At 33.9% G+C, this 24494-nt stretch overlaps 1 protein-coding gene across 2 annotated transcripts in view; it reads right to left on the bottom strand.

Annotated features, from left to right (window-relative positions):
* Positions 1-24494, bottom strand: part of CenG1A (Centaurin-gamma-1A) — a 67604-nt gene that overhangs the window by 22554 nt on the left and 20556 nt on the right. For both annotated transcript variants that reach the window (XM_065361852.1, XM_065361853.1), the window contains exons 2-4: positions 12852-13084; positions 8196-8343; positions 2799-2933 (exon numbers count right to left, since the gene is read on the bottom strand). In XM_065361852.1, the coding sequence (XP_065217924.1) occupies positions 2799-2933; positions 8196-8343; positions 12852-13084 (516 nt within the window). The remainder of the gene's footprint in view (positions 1-2798; positions 2934-8195; positions 8344-12851; positions 13085-24494) is intronic.

The following is a 24494-nucleotide window of genomic DNA, read 5'->3' as shown; positions in this document are numbered from 1 at the left end:
TACATATTACCTAATTGTCTGCCTTACATTTTTTCAAATTTCACGTACCTAGGTACGTTTCATAAAAGTTGATATCATTTCTATAATTTTCGATAATTTTTTCGTTGATTCCAATAATTTTTTTTTACATCTCAATATTTTTGCAAGGTTTTTGCTTGAATGTTGCAATCAGGTGACCATTCCACCTACTAGTCGAGTGTCCTCGATTAGAGCACCTCAGAAAAGAATTTAACGAATTCTTTGACTATGAAGTACCCCAAGCTCACATTCAATTTTATACCCCCCAATTTCAAAGACTCTGTGAGGCAGTAATGAAATTTCAGTATACTACTTATCGTTTCCCATAGCATTTTCAACAATGATTTTCAAGTATTAAGTGCAGTGTGATCACCTTTCAAGTGTACTAAGTGACAATTGACAGACCCATCCCCCCCCCCACCACACGCTACTGAGTATTTACATTGCAATATCGTCGCACAAGTCACACGCGGACCGTGTGACTTCCACCAATTTTGACTGTTTGAAGATCAATGATCTGAAAACTCCACCTGATAATGACCAGTTTTTTCCTTTCCTTCTCTCTCTCTCTCTTCCAAAAAGAAGGGAAAAAGGAGGGAAAAAACACAACTCCCGGATATGACTTGTTAATAATACACAACATTGTGCTTTCTATGCTATTAGTACTTTATTATTATAATTTTTTTTTTTTTTTTTTTACTAATGTTAGCTTCTAGTATTACCGTTAATTAATAAAGTGTTTATTTCACTGTATATGTAACTGTAAGTCCCTTCCCTGCCCGCCACTCCTGCCCCTCATAAAAGCCTTGTGGCACGTTGAGGAGGTGGGGGTGTGCCGCAATGTTGTGCTCCCAATATTAATAAAATAAAACTTTATATAAAATAAAAAAAAAAAAAAAAAGGTGACCATGTTTTAGTAATTTGCAACAGTTTTCTGCAATTTTTGAAAAAAAATCGCTCAATTAGATAAATGTGTTGGGTAATTTGATTTTTCATTAAGTAATTCAAGATAATTATTTCGGTAAGCCCTAACTGAAAAGAGATTTCAACAGTTTTTCTGACACTTTATGCAACTGGAAGAGATTTTCACCAAATTTTCATAATATTTCATCAACTTTGGCAATTTTTGAAATATTTTGCAATTTTTTGGTCATTACTCATTTTCAATTGTTTTATCATGGTATCAAACGGATTTTTTTTAGTTGAAAAAAATCACTACTTTTTCACTGCTTTTTTCACTACCTTTTTTCAGCCAAGTTTTCAAAAAGCTCTTCACGTCGAATTTTTCACACAAAAATTTCCCAAAAAATTGAAATTGGGAGAAAATTTGCATACAAAGTATTTTATAATTTCATCAAAAATAAAATTATTTTTCAATGATTTGAAAGGTTTTGTTGCGAGTTTGAATTTTTTCATTTTTTCTCTACCTTTTTGACTAGATTCGTACTTTTTCATTACTTTCCACTACTTTTTTTCAACAAAATTTTCAGAAAGCTCTTCACCCCCCCTCCCACATACACATAAAAAAAATTAACAAAATCGACTTTTACAGGAAAATTTTCAAAAAAAAAATTGAAATCGGGGTATTTATTTACAGTATTTTCACTATTTTCACTACTTTTACCAGCTGTTAGATACCCTGTTCAAGCGTTCATGTGACAAGGTTTTGCTCAATTTTACTGAAATTTCATTCCTTTGAGTTAATTTTTAGCAGTTTTTATGGAAACCCTAAGATTTTTTACGATACATATTTTATGTCTTTTTTTTTTGGTAAGACTTCATTTTATTTTGATAATTTTTGATCAAGTTTTCGTTAAGTATTTTAAGCAGTTTTCTTATTTATTTTTCTCAATATTTCAAGTATTTTTGCTAAAATTTTGCGAACTCTCATCCACTTTCAATAATTTTCCTCTGTTTCAATGATCTTCTAGCCATACTAATTATTTCACGTTATTTATTAATGAGATTTAACAATGTAGGCTCTAATTCGATTTTTTCAAAATCTTCGCAGTGGTGAAAAATATTTCGGAGTCCATTATCACAATCTTACCATGTAAGATGTGACCTCAAGGCTCAAATTACAAAATTTTCTCTGTTTAGCTTGATTTTGGGCATTTTTTCGTAGAAGGGGCAAAATTCAACTTGTAAGCAAAGGCTTGCAATCACACCACAAATGCTAACTTGTTTTTTTTTTAATAATTATTAATTAAACGTCTGTAATTTTCAAAATTAATTCCGAAGTCCACAAAAATTATATTTTTTGCAAATGTGGGAGAAACAGGTGAAACCTAATTGAAGGATTAAAAACCCATATTCTACCCCAAGAAAACCGAGTCTTTTCGAGTTCATCGCCATGTTTGGGTTCAGTGAGTCGAATTATACTATGTGAATCAATTTTCAATAGTATGTATTTTCGAGACAATTCAGCAAAATTTCAGGTATTTCATTTTTTCCCCTGAAATCCGCAATTTCTCATTAAAAATCTAGTTCAAAAAAATCAAATTTTGAAAGATTGATAAAAATAATTACGAAAAGAGCAAATTTTTGGGTGATTTACTCCCCCCTCCATCACAAAAAATATGATTACATACCTAAGAACGAAATTTGTCCAACTAAAAATTACGTTGCTCGACGAGTCAGGGAGGGAGGGGCAAAGAGGTTTGAAAAAAATCGATAATCGTTAAGAATCATCTGATTTGTACGAGTTGTGCAGCTTTAAAAAATCCTTAAAATGCCTAATCGCTGATTTAAGTACTTTTAAACTATGAGTATGTACTCACCATCTTGAAAAACACGTTCAACGTTCAGCCCATATGTGGCGCAAGTTTCATAATATGTACAACGTTTCAGATCCGTTGCCAATTTTCTAGCTCTGGCGTCGTCAATAACTCGAGGATTCGTCTCGGTAATCGCATCTGCAAAACAAAAACCGCGCAAATCAAAATAACTATATCCGATACGAGCGAGGGACACACTGGCGTCAGCGAATTTTAAAATAGGTAATTAGAATGTACACGAAGCGAACAAGAAGAAATTAACATGTACTCGCGGCTCATAAAAGTACCTACATCTGTATTACAATGCACCATTTCCGCACTGTATTCTAAAAGAGACTCGTGTGCGTTAATTTTTTCACTCGTTATACGTGCTTTTTTCCAAATACAACGTATACACACACATACACATACCTAATACTCGTGTCGAAAGCACATTATTGTTTTTCCTTTATTTCGTAAAATTGCTACAAATCGAACAATATGTTGATGTATTATTATTTTTTCCCCATTTTGTTGCGGAACACTCGTCCTTAAATCAACGCCACCTGTTCCATTCAGCTTTGACTTTCTTATGTTCGACTTTTCACGTTATTTCCTCGTTTTCTTTCCTTCGCTCTTATTTGTTAATACCTAGTTTTTCTTTTGAAGTTCACCTATTTTTATTGGAAAGGTTTCACCTGTAGTGAAAAACGACAGATGGAAAGAAAATAATGAATGAAGTTGGTTTAATTTTCAAAGGAAAAAATATTCAATAAGTTGATGATCGGTTTCGAACTTCTACTACATTCATATCTTATCATCTTCTGATAATTGCTGATAAAACTAAATTTTTTTCATACATTAATTCTTCAAAAAAAAAAAAAAAAAAAATGTGAAGTGTACAGAAAGCAGTCTAAAAATACAAATTTCCATCTAATATTATAATTTTCTCCAAATTGTTGTGTGTATTATTTTTTTTATTTTATTTTATTTTATTTTACAATTTAGGTCTCTCCAACAGCTAGAGCCAATTACAGGAGAGACCATTTATAATTATAGAGATAAGACTAAGATTTACTCCAGAGAAACAAGTTTGAGAAATACAAACATACAAAAGAAAGCAAAAAGGAGAAAAAAAACAAACAAAAACAAAAAAAAAGTAATATCTATAAAAGTAGTTCTTCCTATCTAAAAGAGAATGTAAGAAGTAAGCAAAAAAGTATAACACCAAACAGAAGAAATACTTATTAAAAAAAGAAAAGAAAAAAAAAACATAGAGAACTAAAAAGAATAAGATACAGAATATGAAATGGTTCACAAACAGCTCCCACTGCACCCCCACTCCTACTCCCATGCCACCCCCACCACACGCTTGAAAGCAGACCTACCCATACTAAAAATATCAGCATCTGCACACCTACAGAGGAAATTGTCAGAGATACCCATGACGTTGTTCATAGGAGATACCTTCATCCTAAATGTGTTGTAATTGTTTAAGGAGAATATTTTTTTCTGCCTGGAGTGGATTTTTGGGGCCCAGAAATTGATTTTTCCCAAAAGGTTACTGTCATTTATGTTGCAGTGGATAAGGTCATACAGAAACATTAATGTAATTGTTTCTCTTCTTTTTTCTAATGGATCCACTTCAAACCCTTCCAAAAGTTCTTTTTGTGATAAGTCATAAGGATAATATTCAAAAGTCCTCAAATATAGGTACTTTAAAAATCTAGTTTGAATTTTTTCAAGCTCTTTTATAAATTTTCTAGTATGAGGGAACCAAACTAGTACACCAAACTCCAGAATTGACCTTATGAAGGAGAAGTATAGGACTTTAAGTGTACTTATTCTCTTGAAGTGCACAGAATTTCTGACAACAAAATAGGCCATCCTCCTTGCCTTTGCTACCACAATGTTAGTGTGATACTTGAAAGTAAGTCCCACATCAAGGTATATACCCAGGTCCCGAACAGTAGTTAAACGACAGAGTTCTTCCCCACAAACTGTGTACTTATACTCTAAGAGAGTTTTTTTCCGAGTAAATGTCATTGTTGCACATTTAGAAACATTAAGGGGCAGTTTGTTCTCATTACTCCATTTTATGAACATATCCAAATCTGCTTGAAGACCCTCACAATCCTTTATATCTTGGATTTTCTTGTATATCTTAGCATCATCAGCAAATAGCTCTATTTCAGAATTACTTATCAGAAACCTACATTTTTGGGAACCACTGAGATTTTTTTACTCATATTAAGTTCCAAATTACGTCAATCAGAATGAAAGTGATACCATAATTTTTTTCCACAATGTAATCTTTTTTCGATGCCTTAGAATCGAATTTCCAACAAATTCCAAATCCACGAAAATTCTCTTCTGCTACCTATATGAGTAGTAAACCCATGCAGAAAGAACACCTACAAATGCTCTTTCATTACACATACTGCACGAGTGAGTAAGTACCACGAACTATGTACTACACAGGACACAGAACTCGCATCCTGTAACCTCTGACGGTTAATTTCCAATTTCCACCTAACACCTTAATTAAGCTCATAAATTCTACGACCCACTTGCATTCAAACCCAATAAAGTGTATCAGCTGTATAACAACATTTACGCGCGCGGACGACAACACGCAAAAAGTCATCATTATAATTAACCCTTCGCCTCCTCGTATATGCACAATCTTTTTTTACACAGATCACGAATCAGCATAATTCAACGACCCTCGCTCCTCGGTTTCTATTCTGTTTTTAAAAAAACACCTAGGTACCGAAGTAGGTCTACCTCTCCACCTTTTAATTAAATAAAAATATCACCTGAACCGTAGCGTACTCCCCTCATTTAATACGCGTTATTTTTTTCAATTTGATAGTCCGACATAGTACCTACGGTATGTCGCAGGGACCTTTTACTTTAGTCTTTTAGTAGTAGGTATACATGACAAAGAAAAATCACACGTCATGACTGTCACCCTTCGTCCGGGTTCCTATAGGAAAAACTTTAACGCAAACACCTCGTTCGTATAATGTAGATTAACGTATAAATGTCTCATCAAAAATAAACCCATCTTGTGACCCTCCGGTAACATAGCTACCCTTACGATTCGCATCCCCAACAGAATAATTTGTACAAGTACTTACGATATCTCATAGTTTGAACTAAGTAGCCCATGCCCAAAGTCGACCCACCAAGACATTCCCTTACCTATAGATCAAAAGGTTGAAGCAATTTCACGATTAATTTTCAATCTAAATCAGTGAAGTGAAAAACACGAAACGTTGATTCCACATAAATAATTTTTTTTTTCAAAATCCAATATTTTTCATAAGTTTTTTGGTTTTTGTTTTCAAATTTTCAGTCTTTCAACAGCATCAAGAAAATTTGCATTTTTTTCAAATGTGGAAAAAATACCAAAAAACCCAATTTTTTAATTTTTTGTTTTTTGAAGCATCTTTCAATTCAATGTTCGGAAATTTAAAATAAGTAAATTTTAACGAATTTTCAAAAATTCAAATTTGGCTCACTTTCCATGAAAAACTCAAAATTTCGTCAACTTGAGATAGAAAGTTGAAATTTGGTTTATGCAGAATTTTCAACCTTCCGAAAAAATTGGTGATGATTTTGTTCTGAATTTTCCATTTTGAGGAAAATTGCGTTGAAAAAGCCAAAATGAAATTAAGCATCTGTAAACCTATTTTTGTGACCATTTCGATCGATTTTGAGCAGAAGTTTCACAAACATGCTTCTTCCAGTTCAAAATTCAGAATTTTCTACAGCGATTTTTTCAAAAAAAAAAAAATTAAAAATTCATCATTTTCGAAAGCGTTAAAATGAAAGACTGAAATTTTGCTTTTTGACTTTTGATCTCTCCAAACGATTGGTTAACATTTTGAACCTTTCTGGAGCCTCAAGCAGATTTTTGATGTTTTAGTGTTTGGAAAAAATTACGAGAACCAAAAAGAAATTCAGCACTCGCAAATTCTGAAATTCGGTTTATTCTCTATTTTGTATGTATGTACTTCAAAATAGAAGGTATTCTGGAACCTCCAGCAGATTTTTGGATTTTCCATGTTCTTGGAAAAAAGACAATTTAAATACAGATCAAAATTTTATTGAAAATTCGTGCCATGATAAATTAATCAAAAAAGTCACAAAGACTCTAACCTATATCTGAGTTTCTGCAGGTTCTGAATTTAATTTTGATTGATCATTCTGATCTTAATATTTTTGGATGACCAAAGTTCCACTTTTGGACGGCCTTTTTTCAAAATCACGTACAGGTTTGGAATTCAACTTGGATGGGTGGTTGATATTATGGAATTTTCCGCGCTAATCACTGGAAAGACAATGAAGAAATCCCCCCCCCCCGGTCATAATTTCAGAGTCAATGACATTCATACTCATACCATTGAAATTCGATGGATTTGTGATAATTTTCAAGTTTTAAACTGAGCATTTTTACCGATATATTTGCTCAATTTTCAGCCAATTAATTCAAACAATTTTCAGAGTATGTCAACAAATTTTCAAGCAATTTTCGCAAAATGTTGCTCAATTATGTTTCAACAATTTGTGATTACTTTCAGTAAGTAGGAAGTCGATTCAACAATAATTTTTACAATACTTTCATCATTTTGGGCAAATTATCATTCAATTTTGAGAACATCTGATTACTTTCTGGTAATTGCGTTCAATTTTTGGGCAAAAGGATGACTTTTTGATGACGTTTGATGACCTGGTAATGTTTTTTTTTGGTTGAATTTGAACTCCATACGAAGGTTTCGACCGAATTTCGTCAAAATATTTCATTTTTTTGCGATTTACCCCCCCCCCTCTCCCCCACTTAATAAACTTTTTCCAATAACTGGAAAATTTGAAAATCTGCAGGAATCTCCAGAAGGGCTCGAAAGTGCCATCAATCGATTAGGTGGGATGTCAAAAATGGATTATAAACCAAAATTTTCAGTTTTTCATGGAAAATGAGTCAAATTCAAAATTCAAAAATATTCAACACTTGAAAATTGGCTTGGTGGTGTATTTTTGGAAGTTTTTTCGATTTTTTCCCCACCCAGTCCAAAATTTTTTTCGATCTTTTAAAATTCTTCAGCTTTCCCATTACCCTTTTTTTCTAATTCATCGTAAAATGAAAATTTAATAACATTATGGTTACTTTTTGAATTAATCCCTCATTTCGATCCCATAACTGCCCTCCCTTCATCTCTCAATATGCCAATATACCATCTATCAATATCACATCAGGAAATTTTCTCAACTTCGAGACTCGCATACAAAACGCCATCTGGTCTGCGGTTCGTGTCATCCTACTCTGCCAGCCCCAGTACATCCAATTTCGATAACCTGCTGCCCACAATGGTCGCCTATCGATAAAGCTATATTAGACCATTGCATCTTGCTTACCTTGCGTTCCGACCAGTATTATAGGTATATCTTTATCGGCTGTATTGCGATAATGCGACAGCTCCGCGTAGTAACTGTAAATCGAATTGAAACTAGCTTCGTTTTCTAAACTGAACACAAATATGACCGCGTCGACCCACGACGTAAACTGCAACATACAGAAAGAGAGAAAAAAATACAATATAATCTATACAAATTACAAATACACTATTTAAATATTCAAATAAACACTATTACTATACTAGTAGAAATGTAGTTGAAAAAAAAATTCCTCTTCAGTCCTCGCTAGCATCCTACGTCATCCGCTCTAATTATTTGTAATTCCCCTTTACCAATTGGAGTTAATTAATCGTTCGTCGTGTCAAGGAGGCGTGCAAATTTCACGGCTAATGTCGTACGACGACGTTACGAAGACTAATCGGGGGCGCTGGGCGCTCATTCACCTCTTCATTCGTTTATTTACTTATCTACTTATTACATAAACTACATACGTCTTATGGTGCTCGTGTCTCGTAGTAGTACACGTTTCTTTCACATTGAAAACGTGTGTTTAACATAGAAATAGGCATCTAATGTACTCCTTCCCTAAATTTGCTAGCACGATCACGACTTGTAAAAGGATTCTGTGCGGTCGAAGTTCTCAAAGTAATAATATATTTTATATGTAGAATGGGTAGTCTGAGAGAATAATGAAGTGTTTCGAAGAGCAGACTTGGCTATTGAATAGAGAAAGCCAGAAGGGTGCTTCAAATTAATGAATAATGATGTATTTGCCCATACGTGTCAAAAGATGGCAAAAGGGCGAAACTGAAAATAAAATAACGGAAATTTACTAAAAAAAAATTTGGTGAAATGTATGTACCTTGAGCCAAAATTTTAGGCACTCGAGTAAATTTTTCGATTTTTGGCAAATTTTTGAAAATTTGGGTCAAAAATGAAAAAAATCAAAGTTTTCCCATAATTGACCGAGAAAGCTGAAATTTGGTATGTACCCTACTTTCGACCCCTCAATAAATTAGAAATGGTTTCAAACTATTTTCAACAGTTTAAGAGTCTCCAGCAGATTTTTGAAAATTGAAATTTCCATAAAATTTTACCTACATGCCCGAAGTTGAAACAATAAAATTTACTTCACGTTCACACCTCAATTTCAATATTCTGAGTCGATTGGAGGCGGTTTCAAGTCGTTCTGGAGCGCACAAATGTAGTTTGGAAATTCTAGATTTTTACAAAATCCCAGAAAACTCATCCAAATCAACTTGAGGTGTATTCTTATAGCTCTTTAAAATTGTTTTTTAAAAATTAGGAAAATGACAAAAATTGTTTTTTTTTTTTTAACGAAACGAACAATTTTAAATGTGGAAGTGCCCATTTTTTGGGAAAGTATACAGAGCGTTCAAAACATACGATTTATATTCAAACACATTTCGATAAATCTGGTCCAAAGGGGACAGGAGAGGATGCGTGAATTTTCGGTATAACGGATCGGAATCCAATTGTCCTAGTCGAAGAAAGAAAAAAGAAACCGAACCCGTTCTCAATTAGCATCGTAGAATTTCGAAATTGCCAATTCAGTCTAGGTATTATCGTTAGGTTGTCTGATTTGGCGTTGTTATTGTCGCGTGTATACTATTTCGTACAGCATTATTTTTTATTTCACCCTTTCGCGGCAAACGATGCGGAAAAAAATAATTCCTATTTAATTGTATCGTGTACACGTCGTCGTCGCAGTGAGCATAAGAATAGGTCGCGATTGAGAGAACAGAAGGGTAAGTATAAGCTAAAATACAGGTAAGGGATACTCGATATTTGGTATATAAAGAGACGTGAGACAAAGACAGACTTCTTTTTATCGACGTGGCGCAACAACCGGCATTTCGTCGCATTTTCAAATGTCACCATCGTCGTCGAAGAGGGTATAGCAGAGTCGTAAAATTCGTATATACGACTGGTTGTCGACGATACGATGTATAAATATCGATCATCATACTATACCAACGTACTTTCAAAAAAAAAAAAAAAAAAAATACACCAGTCAAAAACCAATACAGTGCGATGCTTCAACGAAAAAAAATTGTCAACTTTAACCATTTAGATATCAATCGACTCAAAAATACGATAATTCGTACAAAGGCACCTAGTTATTTCCGAACCATATTTTATCCATCTTGTTTGCGCGAGGTTATTTGTAAACACACGTGTTGCGTGTTGCATAAACGACACGATGGCGGTAAAAAATGGGGAAAAAATTACCAACGACGACTTATGTATACGAGAGGTACCACTTACACCCTTATATTTTTTCAAAAATACCCCCATCGAACTTGCGTCCGAAGCTGCAGGCAGGCAAATAACGACGGCGCGGCGCCAATTAGTCGATTTTCCAGTTAGACCGACGAGCGACGATGTTATAATGTCTTCTCACCCTCTCCCCCCTCGCCCCCTTGATTGCACCCTTCTGTCAGCCGATTTTTCAGACGTATTTTCATCCACGCGAATGTTTTCCTTAGCTTCGTGTGGCGTCTACCTGTCGAGCTTACAGACGGTGGTAATTTTCGTTTAATGTTTAATTTTCAAAAGAGGGTCGAATCGAGGTTGCTGCTGGTTAAAGTGATATGGAAAAGCTTATTCGGGGAAATGCGTATTTCCTTGATGCACGAAGTCGTTAAATATGAGTCAACGAGTTTTCAAAAGGGTGAGAAGAAAACGGACAACTTTCTTATTTCAGATCAGGAAATTATGGAGATAAAGATGAGATGATTATTTTGCTTAATTACGACTTGTTTTTCACCAAAAACGGAGATAAGTATAAAATTTAAATTAGAAATGAATTTTATTGCTTTATCGTCGCTTGCAGGGTCTAGATACGAATTGGATATAAAAATTCGAATTTTTAAATTGGAAATTCAACAGAATCTCGACGAATGAGACAAATAAAAAGTGGGAACCACTCGAACAGGCACTTTCCAATTTCAACGACACCAAGGTAGATTGAAAGAGCACTCTTTAAAACCATCATAACTAAAATTCCTCAAGTTGAAGTTCATTTTTGGATTTTTGATGAATTTTAAAAAATTCAAAAATCCAACATTTTAACGAAATTTTAACTTTTTTATTTTTTTTTTCAAAGAAAACGAATCAATCAGGTGAATAATTTCAACCCCTCCTCACATTTGAGTCATTCTGGAACTTCCAACGAATTTTCAATTTTCTCCAAGAATTTCAAATATGTAGCTTAGGAAATACCAAAAATGAATTTAGGCGTCTACAACTTCTAGAAAAATGGCCCATCAAAACTTCTAGAAAAATGGTCTATCAAACTTGTAAAAAATGAAAAATGGGCTACTGACTTCCCTCTGCATTCCCAGAGGAAAATGATTGGATCTATCCAGATCTGATCGGTCTGGTCGAATCTAATCAGCTTTGATCTGATTAGATCCAATCAGGTTTCCCCTTTTGGATCTGATCAGATCTGAACAGACTTTTTTAAAAATCCTAACCTAACCTAACCTAATCTGATCACGTCTGAACAGATCTAATCTGATCAAAACTTTGATTTAATCACATTTTCCAAGTCTAAAAGCATGTTCACGTTGGAAAATTTTAAGCAGAAATAGCTCCAATCAATAAATGAAAAATACAATTAATAAATAAAGATATCTTAATTTTTTTTTTACATCTAAAAAGTCAATAAGACACTTTGAGCTCGTGAGTTTTCTGCATTCAACGACAAAATATATTTTGATTTTTCCAGAAATAATTCTAAACCAGTTCGAAATAGCTCAACACCCACACCAAATAACATTACCATCCTCTCCAGACTAAATTTCTGCCATCTCATCATTTCATCTCAAATCACCCCAAAATTACAAACAATCCTCCCTCAAACCACTTCAATCGACTCACTCCTTCAGTGAAAGAAAAACCCCTTACACATTAAAAAATTGTACTTCTAAAATCCATCTCGACCATCTATACCACCCTATCCACTTCCAGTACAACCATTATCATCCTCATCATCGAATATTCAACACATCGGGACAATTCAAAACAAGTACATACTACGTGGAAAATTTACATTAAGTAACAACAATCTTCATCACGAGAAAACCTTTATAATATTTTTTCAATCGCGAAACGCTATTCGTTTGAATTTTCCGGTTCGCATTTTCGTACCGGGAACCACTTTGAATGCACTAGACGAAAACAAAAGACGCCCAAAAGAAGTACAGCACGCTCACCCCAGACCCCATTCTCTTCTACGAGTCCGCTTTTTATAGTATCGCTGATCGAGAAAATGCGTCGTGGAAACCGCATGTTCGTGTATAGCATAAAAGCAGCCAAAACACAATGTGAACTGCGTCTTCCGCTGTGCAAACATACCCCTTTCAACCAGACCCTGTCTTCCTCATTCTCCATTAATTTCCAAGTTCTCTCGTTTTTGATCGTCGTCGTCATCGTATATATACTCGTAGTACTCGTTTCAATTAAATTAGCGTGCTCGTTGCGCACTTGAAAATACACGTAGAACGAATTAAACCGCAAACAGAAATAAAAGGCACAGGGCACACCAATGAAAGTATAAGTAAAAAGGTAGATTACACGATGGAAGAGAGAAGAGAAGTACTTCTATGATTGAAATTGCAATCTATATACCTGTAACTCGGGTAATCCACCTTCGTCTCTAATCAGCAATAAATGACTTTGCCCATCGATAACAACTTCTTTTTTGAAACGACCCCCTTCCGGCGATTCCTCTTGCATATAAGAGCCAGTAAGGTATCGATGTACCAAGGCCGATTTGCCGGATGATAAAGAACCTACGATACCGACTCGCAAATCCGGTACTGAACGAGATAACGTCCATTCTTGACTATTTACGAATGAATCTGTAACAAAGGAAAAAAAAATCAATTAATTCTTCATTCAGTCAAAAAATTAGACCAGTCTATTGAATTGACAAATCAGAAAATATTATGATTCATCTGACATTCTAACGTACAAGTATGTAGTAAGTATGTAATATCTTTACTTATAGATCATTTCTGTTAAATAGTTAGACTAAGTACATATTTTTTAACTTTTTGGTATTTTTTGGCAAAAAAGTGAGAATTTTTTCAATTTCCAGCAAAAAAACAATTTTTTGTAAAAATCGAGACTTTTGGACAATTTTTAGAAAAAAGTGAGATTTGCTGGAATTTTTTTGCAAAAAAACAATTTTTACTTTTGGTACTTTGCTAAAAAGCGACAATTTTGGTCAACTTTTGAAAAAGCAAGAATTTTTGACAATTTTTCGTCAAAAAGCAACTTTGACAGTTTCAGCCAAAAAACACGAGTTTTTGAGAATTATTGCTAAAAAGTGATGGTTATTGACAATTTTTAGAAGAAAGTGAGACTTTTTAGCGATTTTGCTAAACAGCGAGAATTTTACTGAGAAAGCAAAACTTTTACAATTTCAAAGAAAAACAGGACTCTATGTCCATTATGGGTGTCTAATGTCTATAGGAATTTGTTGACCAAAAATCACTACCTTTTCACTTCCTTTCAAAACAAAATCACTATCTTCCAAAATTTTTACTAACCCCCTCCCCCTCCACAAAATAGATTTTTAATTTTTTTAATTTTATATTTTTTCACGTAAAAAATTATTTCGAGAATAAAATTCATTCAAACGTGAAAGATGGAGGATTTTTCTTCATTTATAGCAGTGATTTTTCAGGCTGCCTAGTCCAACAAAATTTCAAAATAAAAAGTAGAGTTTTAGCAGGACATTTTTTAAACATTTGAGATTTTTCAAGAGGGGGGGGGGGGTGGACGAGGCAAAATTTTGCATTCAAATTTTTCGCTTTTCTATGGTCTTCAAACATCCCAAGATTTTTTTCAAGCAAGCGGATGTCGATAATAATATAAGTAATTTTATCATTTCAATATTTTCACATTTAAGGTTCTCGTTACTGTATTTCATAAAATTGGACGAATAAAAAACTTTTTCAAAATGAAAAATTTGAACATTTGGAAAAAAATATACCTGCAATTTTTTGAAATAAAACGGCGAGTCTCAAAGTAAAATAACAATTCTGTCATATGAAATCAAGTCTAGAACTTTTTAATAACGAAAAAGAGAAAGAAAGTGGTCCTGGCGATCAAGTGAGGGCAAAAACTCTGTAAAATCAAGTACTTCGATAAGTTACTTATAAGAAGTTTATTAGGTACTTTGTTTCAAAATTTCAAATAATGATTTATTTTTGAAAAATTTAAAAACTGAGATGAAAAAAAAGCAAAAGGACCCGACCCAAGTGAAGGCAAAAGCTCTCGAAAATTAGTTTTGAAACTTGAATGATTATTTGTTTTAAAAATATTCAAACTTGAAAATGAAAAACAAACGAGCTTGAGTGAAGCAAGGCCAAGAAAGCTTTTGAAAATTCATGTTTCAAGAATTAAAAATAAAGTTTTTTCAATGGAAGGAAGTGTGTTTTTTTCTGATTGAAACTTTGAACACTCCTTGAATTTGATTATAGTATATGGAAAAAGAAGAGCAAATAGCCCGAGCGACGCGAGTGCAAAAGCTTTCAAAAATATGTAGGTAATTCGAGTTCTAAAAAAGTCGACCAATGAGCCATTTTCTACAAAATTGTTCAGGATTTTCCACTTTTTTCAATTTTTCACTACCTTTTAAGCGAAATTGCTGAAAATTACTACTTTTTCACTACCTTGTAGACAGACAGTACAGACACCCTGTATATGTATTGGTATACTTTTCCGCAATTTTTGTCAAGAAAGCAAGACTTTTTCCAACTTCTTATTTAAAAAAAAAACGAGCATTTTTGTCAATTTTTGGGGAAAAGCAATAGGTACCTATTGACAATTTCAGCAAAAAGCAGCACTTTTTGGCAATAAAAGTCCCATCGAAAAAATACAATCTTCTTTAGGCTGCGTTTATATTCGTTCAAGTTTTACCTACTGCTCCAAGACCCCCCCCCCCCCGCAAATATATGTCTCAATTCTCAGTAGTTCGTTGATATTCAACATGTAAATCCTGAAAATTCCAATTTAAAAACGATTATTTTCAAAATCGACTCCAGTAGATTCACATTCGAATTTCCGTCTACAATATTTTCCTGCGGCTATGATACTCACAGCGACGTCTTACTCTTTATAAATACACTCCGCCAACTTTTACACCAAAAATACTGTAAATTGAGAATTGTATCGGCGAAAAGATACCAATAATCAAATTTATAAGATAGAATTTCGACTCGATACAACACGATTATCGAATTAAACGACGTATACACGTTGCACCCGAGGAGGTTCCAATTTACAGGTTATCCATATAAATTAACAACATAAATTGAAGAAGACTTCCGATACTTTCGGGTCAATTACTCAACCTTGCCCAGAAATTCATTGTAGGTATATCTTATAGGCTAGATGCAGACTTTGGAAGTATGCTTCGATCGTATTGGTAAATTTTACGAGCTAAGTATTGTATATGTGTAAGCACTAAGCAACTAACGTAAGCATACCACCCTCGGTTATATAAGGCATTCGCGAAGCCTTTTCTCCGTTCTTCGGCCGAGTAAATTCAATTAGTAAACGCTTATTCCAGCACTAAAATGGTATTTTGTCTCAAGGGGAATAATGTATACCTATATCTACGTACATGGAATACACGGTAGGTACGTTTTTATAGTAAACATGTGAAAGGGGAAAGAAAAAAGCACATACTACACACGTATCATGACACGAAAAAAAAAAATTCTACTTACGAGCATTATAAATATTATAAGTGTACTCGTAGCTTGCTTCGCCTACCTTGATGTGTCATGTAAGGCGATAAAATTGAGCTATTTTTAATCGTACATCCGAGAAAATTTTTTCTCACTTTTCCATAACACCATACAGAATGTACGTAAGTTTGCGTAAAAATGGAAAAATTTTCGAGACTTGTGCCTATGTGTAGAGTAAACGTAGACACAGCCTACTATGCACGAGTATGATTGATGGTCTTGCCCGATGACGTCGAAACGCAAGCACACAACACAATAATGCGAAAAGTTTCAGCATATGGAGTACGTTTTTTGTCGGCGAAATGGCGAAATAATTCGTGAACCGAATACGAAAAATACTCTTTAACATGTTCTCATGCTCGTATACGTAGCACGGTATGGCGAAGCATAAATGCTGAAAAATTGAAAAGTCGAAAATACCGAGGCGAAAATTCCCCGCAGACGAACAGGACGTTAAACTAATCGTGTTTACTGTATATGAAAACATATAAACCTTTGGGGATTTCGCCATTGTGACGATATTAATTAAGACAGACTACGTATTGTCACGTGTGTGCTGTAGCTGAATTTTCATTTTCACAAGCTTGAAATGTTATGTAATACATACGAAACATGCACTCGTGTTTATATACGTGTAAAAAGCCGGTCATTATAACCAGCTCTGTAATAAATTACACGTTATCTTTTACCGATATTTGTATGTGGACGAAGATGGTATGGTTTATATGTATACGTCGGTTCGAGCGTTATAAATTTACTTAACCATATAATTGCTATAACTAACGAGTTGCTGGCATACCCAGTATACGATGACTGGACGCAAATATCAATTTATTTGGCGATTTTTCTCGTTTTTCCCTAGCTAATTTGAGGTATTGGATTTAATGTTTTATGTTGCGGTGATTTGGTTTCGAATTCGTAATTATTATTGGCCCTTTGAGGTGCCAAACATTTCAATTGGAGAGGGAAGGGAGACAATTTTCGAATTTGAGAGATGGTACTTGTCACAGAAAAAAATTTGAAAATCAAATCCACAATTTTTTTAGAGATTAAAAACCAGAAAATTAAATTGCAAAATTTGCAAAAAATCAAAACCAAAATAGGCGAGTTGTAAGTGAATTTTAAAAATATTCCTAGCATTTATATTTCTGGTATTCTGGGGTAGACTTCCAAAATGAATATAAAGAAAAGATTGCGTACTAAAAATCTAAATAAATATTCAGAAAAATTTCAAAAAATTCAGCAAACCAAATATTTCTGAACAAGTGCAGGCGTAAAAAGAAAACACCATTGGCACCAATTTCTGAAATTCTAATTTATTTTCAGGGATAAGTACCTACTTCAAAAAATAATATTTTTAATATTTTTCAATTTTTTCTGAAAATGGTCCAAAATTGTGTAAATGAAAAATTTCTGCCTGGGAAAGGAATGTACTTGCAATAGGAAAATTATCAAAAATAACCTCACTGCATGTAAGTGGACATTTTTGCGACTCAGAGAAAAATTAATAAACAAAAATGTATGCATCCTCCTCAAAAAAATGAAAAAAAACTGAAAAAAATTCGTTAAGTATTTACTAAAAACTTCCATATTTCACAAGCCCATCATTGACTAGATTTTTACCAAAATTATGAAACTTTCGATTTCTTTGAAGGGAGGGGGGGGGTTAAATTGTTTACACGACGAACCGAACCGAAATTGATTTTATTGTAACACTCAACACTGTACAGTCATCCTCTTCGCTGGCACAGGAAATCATCTGTTTCAATTTTCCCATATTCGAGCTACTTTTGACTCACCTCTCTTATTTTCAAACTCTTTAATAAATTTTTCTTAAAATTGGCCTTGTGTTTAGTTATATTGATGAAATTAGGTTGTGAGAAACGATCATCATCTAATGACTATATTTTAGAACACAGCATTGATAGAATAACGAGTAGCCACAACTGACGATTGTTTCGACTTCAGTTCTATGTATTATTCTCTTACATTGTTGCTTAGTTATTTTTTGATCTAAATAAACGCGCTGGTAATTAAGGAATGTAGCTAATTAACGCCGAAATTGTATTGTTTGGAATGTGAAAAATTACAACGAGTAGTTCGTCTTCGTTTCCGAATTAAAATCGCTGCAGTGAAGGTTTTCATTTAGAACAGAATATTTCTATTGGTATAATATTTTTTGATTGTTATTGTCGTTTCTCAAACGTAGGGTTAATTATGTAGTAATTTTTTTTTACAAAAATATGAAATAATATTTTCGGCTGAATTACGAATACGAACTTTTAAGGTAATGATGAATCAATTTTTCTTCCCAATTGAATGAATTTTTGTTTAAAAACATTCGGATATTCAACGTGAGCGATTCACGTTTTCGATTTTTTTTCCTCTCTCATCCCTTCCCTTTATTCAACTCGACGTTACTTCACTCCCTATCCAATTTTTTTCTTTTGAAAAAGTTACATTTTCAGTACAAAATTATGACATGGGCAACTTTCATGATTCACGACTTTGTCAAAAAAAAAAAAAAAAAAAAAAGAGGCGAGAATAAATAAAGTCCGCTAAAATAATTCGATTACGAAGAGGAAAAACTCGACGACACTTTCAAAGGAGCGCAAAAAAAAGAGGAAAAATGAAAGTGTAAGCAAAGGGAATACTTTGAACGAATTCGTAGTACAAGAGAAACGTGATTGGAATACGATGAGACTAAAAGTGATGGTGAAAATTCAACTTTTTTTTTTGCAATTACCAAAGGACATATTTTCGTAGGTTTTTTTCTCGCGCTGTCAATCAAGTTGGCGCGAATAAGCATTGATATTATTTAAATGAAGCTGCTATAGCTTCGTAGATCGAGATGTTCGAGTCAGTCCCTTTTTTCAGATTATGATTACTATAGATATTCTATAACGATAACGAATCGGAAAGTTACGTCAATAATATCGATTCGACGATAATCTTCTCGTACATTGGACGAAGAATAAGTTTAGGGCATAGGTAATAATGACGAGAAGAAGAAATTACGTACGACGATGACGACTGACGACGTTTCGGTAAATTGGAAAAACGTCACATGACGATTAAATCAATTTAGCAATTAGTAAAATTAACACGCAATATGGGTTTTTGGAGAGGCATCGACGATGTGACGCGACGATGCGAAGGCAGGCAATTTGCGGTCGTCCTCGTCAAGTTGTAATCAATGTGACAATTTCGAGAGAGATGGTGTTTTAATCCGTTAAATTACTCTGTTGCTAATGTAATACGATGGGGATTGGGGAGTCGTGTCGAGTCGAGTTGGCGAAATCCAAATTATATTCCTTTTATGCAGGTACACGAGCTCCGCTGTATTTTTCCTTTTCCGCCGATTTCGATTTAATTAAAAGCGTATACGACGAAGGGGATCTGCTGTGAGATGACTGATGTATACGAGTATGGTGCAAGGGGACGAAGCGATGAAGGTAACATGTGCATTGCTGTGTTTGAAAAATCACGAAAAAAATATGCTTCCTGTTGAAATGTCGTGGTATTTTTGTCGTACTATTTATTGTTTACCCAGTGCAACGCACCTAAATGTATGTATCAATTATTGTATCGTGTACACAAGCATGCTACGAGCGAGGATTGGCAGCAAGGCGAAGAGAAAATGTCACGTACGGTGGTTTTTTTTCAAAGCCGTACATTGTAGGGAGACTTTTGAAAATTCATTATACTGGGAAGCGAAAAAAAAACGCAAACTTTAGTCTTTTGTTTAGAGCTTTGATACAATTAAAATGAATAAAATTAAGGTTTTTTTTTGTGGAAATTAAATTGTGGAATGATTAAAAAGGTGTACATCAACCTTTAATCAATGTGGTATAAAGCTCAGCTTTTTAGGTCAGCATTCGAGTATCTCAATTTATGGATATGAAATTTTCAAAAAATTGAATGATCTTTTTCATATTTTAAAAGGTATAAGGTTGACTTTTAATATTTAGCAAATTTTTGAAAAATTTAATTAAACGGATTTTTTTGCAAAAAAAGCGAAAATTTTGAAAAATTTTAGACAAAAAGTAAGAATGACAATTTTAGCAGAAAGCACAAATTTTTGGAATTAATTATTGTTGTGCGAAAAATGGTACCATTTAGCGATCTTCGTTGAAAGTAGGAGACTTTTTTTGGTCAGTTTTTCGATTGAAAAGTGAAACTTTTTGTCATCTTTGAGGCAAAAAAGTGGTAGGTACCTACTTTTGAATAATTCTTGAAAAAAAATGAATGCCTTTTGTTTTTTTTTTTTACAAAAAAGTGACAATTTTTAGCAAGAAAGGAGACTATTTGAAAATTTTGACAAGTGAGATATGTATATTTGAATTCTCTTAAAAAAAAAAAACTTTAGTAACCAAAATTGCAAAAAAAAATAACCGAGTACGAGCCATGCAAAACTTTACATTTTTTTCTAATTTTCAAAAATTCGCTAAAAATCCAAAAATTGACTTGAGCGTTTAAAATTTTGGTTTTCTGAAAATCTGGCAAAAATATCATGCATATTATTCATGATGCAACTGCATTCATAACAGAATTTAGGAATTTTTCAAATCATCCAAAAAGATCTCAACGGAAGGAGAGGTCTCCCATGGCAAAAAATTAAAAAATTATAGACACGTATTTTTTCAACTGTCCCATTTCTTTTTTACTTTTAGTATTAACAAGGGAGATATCCCAACCCGGCAGAAAAATGTTCGAACCAGACAAGGCTAATAAACCAAAAAAGCATGTAAAATTGTATCAATATTACCAAACAAAATTTCAGCTGCTAATGTGTAGGTACTTTTCGGTTTTTGATAAATTTTTAAAAATAAAATATGGGTCAAAAATGAAAAAAATCAGAACTTCACTTTCCCCTCAGAATCGAATAGAAACAGTTTCGATCCGTTTGGAGCAGTTCTAGAGCTTCCAGCAGACTTTTGAAAATTGAAATTTTCACAATATTTTACCCATTCTAAAATCTTACCTGAATCGAAACTCCTCCAATCCCAGATGGAGATTTTGTGCAATAAAGTACTCTACTTTGTTCGTTTTGGGCACACTTAGCTGAAATATTTCAAGAGTTAGCTATCGATTTTTTGTTCAGCACAAGATGCATTTACATTTTGGAGTACATCTCCAAAATCCAGTCCAATCAGGTGTTTTAGTAATGTTCAAGAATCAAAGTTGTATAAGTGCATTGATTTTTTTTACAACTTTTCAATTTTCCACGAATTGTGTAGCATGTAATACTGAAATTGGGGATAAAAATCCATTTCGGAGACATTCTCGTATCAATACAGCATATTTTTACATATTTCACCTCATAAATGCATACATTTGTAAGAACCTTTTTTCAGTCGTTCTCAGTACACACAATAAGTATTCTGACATCTTTCCAACCACTACTCACAACAACTACACCTTCGAAAGACCCAAAAATTACCTCAATATTCTTCGACACATCTCCATCGTAGCGAAACGTAACACGAATATAAATTATTCGCATTTTTTTCCTCGTCAAAAATGTACAAGTTGCACCTTTTTTCCCTCCAACATTATCTCATTCGTCATTCGTCGATTTTGTAAAACATCAAATGCAAGCCAACACAATACTTCATTCGGAATCGAAATATCGTACCTTTCAAACGTAGCGTTATAAAAAGACAATACCGAAATAGCCTCTGCTCTCTATTCTCCCTGCAATCTCTCCCGTACGTATAAAAATTTAACCCCATCTTTGCGAAAACCAGGTCGTCGAAAAATTCCGATTTGCGACACACACACATACTACGTACATACATAATATATCGTCACCATGACATGGTATGCCTTTCGTATACTGTACTCGTACGGTACCCAGTACCCAGTACCCACGTCCTGTCTCCTCAGCATTCTTGACCATGCATCACTCGGTACACTACCTTCATTACATACCTATTCGTATATATATTTATCACCAACGAATGAATTCCAATCCAATACGAAAAATGTCCAACGGTATACTGGGTCGTAAACCATCCGGTCGACGAATGGCTATGGCAACCGGCCGGAAATAAAACCGGAATAAAATTTATAATCTTTCGATGATGGTGGAATATTTCCAAAACAAAAGCAACTCCGAAGAGAAAAGGCATTTCGTAAAGATGCGACGTTTTTATCTCATACCTACGTGAAACACGTCGCATATTTCTTCAACTACTTAATCTGATACTCTACAACAAGATGATGAGGTAAAGAGAAGGCCGAAAAAAACTAAAAATTTTCTCCCAAATACCCACCAAAAAATGAATTGCAATTTGCCACTCATGGTCAGTATAGTATAAGCTTACTGTCCACTAGGAAAATTTATACTGCACCTTCTCTCTATTTGTTACTTTTCGCTTGACAGATACATGATAGAAATACCGTCACGTGCTTTTGACATATACGTAATGCACACCACATACCTACACAATTGACGTAGTAATTGCCAAACATACATTTTTTTCAACGGTTTTCGCCTCTGCTGTCATTACTCCAACCGCCGTGCAGCCAATTTATACCCTTTATCCTCTTCTCTTCTCGTCTATGCCTCATCCTGCTATCTTACGAACAATTAAACTCGTAACTAGCTGGGCACATTTACCATCATTAATAATAACAAACATACCGCAAAGCGTGGTGGTAATTATTGCGAAAAATTAAAGCATTTTTAAACGAAACCCACCTACTCGATTCTTTCTTATACCTTCCAACCCTTTCTCACTCTTATTTTCCCTACACACATGTACATGGAAAGAATGAAAAATACCACAGTAATAACAATAAAATGAACCTCTAACACCGTGCACATATACAATTTATATACTCACGTTGTGTACTTCTCCATATTTATACCTATGTAGGTAAGTACTACATATGCACGTGCCATACCGGAAAAGGCTGCGTGTATTAAATCGAGTAAAATGTTAATTTAAAACTGCATAATTTAAAAGGGGGTGGATTACTCGCGTATATGCGGGTGCGGCGCGTACGCAGACGCACGAGCAATAAATTATTAACGGACGTATTTTAGGGGCCAAGGGGAATATAGAGAAACTTCTCTAAGTGAAATTTCATTCTCTTACACGGTGTAATTATTCGCACCTTGAGACATATATGCCTAATAAGATGATCTTATCGCGACCCAATACCACGTAACCGAGATAAATTCGCCATGTTTTTAACCTGCTGGCAGATTTTTATGAATTTTAATGCCCATCAAGAGTCAAGTTTGGCAGTCTGCGTAAAAGTAATGGAGCTATTCGATTTTTAAATCAAATTTTGCAAAATACCAACAACATGGAAGTGAATAAAAATATTATTTTTCCAATTTTAAAAAATTTCTCATTATTTTCCAACAAAATTATTTTACTATAATATGATGTTATAGTTTTCTTCGATAGTTTTTCAGTGACACAAAATGCTGCATTTTTTCAAAGTTTTAAGAGAGCGATTTAAAATTTTTGGAGAAAATTTAAAAATTGCGATGGAAGCTCCAGAATGACCCAAAACCAGTAGTTGGTGTGTGGGGATTGAATTAAAGGAATCATTCACATTGATTCACTTGACCCAGAAAAATTCGGAGAGTGCGAGTTCAAAAGGTTCCCTGGTGAAGAATTTTTTTGAAATTTTATTTCAGATAATTTTCTAGAAACTTTACCTGTTTTGTCATAATTTTTTCAAAAAATGAAGATGGAATTTCTCTTCGAGCAAAAATTTTTGAAACCGCTAGTTAGCAAACAAACACGATTTTTGAACACTTCAAGTTGGATTTTCATCCCCTGAGGACATTTCTCCAAAATTTGGGGAGATATTTTAATAGGCATCAAAATTTTTGCACCGGACAAAGGGGAGTAAAAAGAGGAGCCAAAGGTATACCGCTAACGCAAATTTCAGCTGCTAAAATTCATTTTTCGAATTTCAGAGAATTTTAGATTTTTCGAATTTGGCTCATAAATTTCCACGAATAAAATCAAAATGTAATCAACTCGATGCAAATGGCTGAAATTATTAATTTACGCTCTATTTCCGACCTCCTGAATCAATTGGTGATGGTTTCGAGTTGTTCTTGAGGCTCTACAGGATTTCCAGATTCTCTACGTGTCAAAAAAAATGTCATAGATAGGGTCAAAATGAAATTCAGCCCCTAAAAAGTTGGGATTTTTTCACTCGTAAGATTGAAAGTGGACAAAAAAATCAAATTTTTAGCGTGTTTCGTTCACTCGTTCGCAAACGGAGAATTCTACGGTTTTTTTTTTCTCAAAAATTACGCTAGAGGAAGTTTTTCTTTTGAATCGAAATGTGCCTAAATTGACCAGAAAGGTCATTCATGCAGAAAATAAATTTTATAGAGGCTGAATTTTATTTTGACCCTATTTACCCACAGTAGCCCTATGTATTTTTCTAAAAAGTGGAGCATCTGAAAATTCGCTGGAGGCTCGAGAACAGCTTGGAACCATCTGAAACAATTGACTCCAGAAGTAAAAAA

Source organism: Planococcus citri, chromosome 4 (genome assembly GCF_950023065.1).
Source record: "Planococcus citri chromosome 4, ihPlaCitr1.1, whole genome shotgun sequence".
Classification (NCBI taxonomy): domain Eukaryota; kingdom Metazoa; phylum Arthropoda; class Insecta; order Hemiptera; family Pseudococcidae; genus Planococcus; species Planococcus citri.
This window is presented reverse-complemented; position numbering and strand designations above follow the sequence as displayed.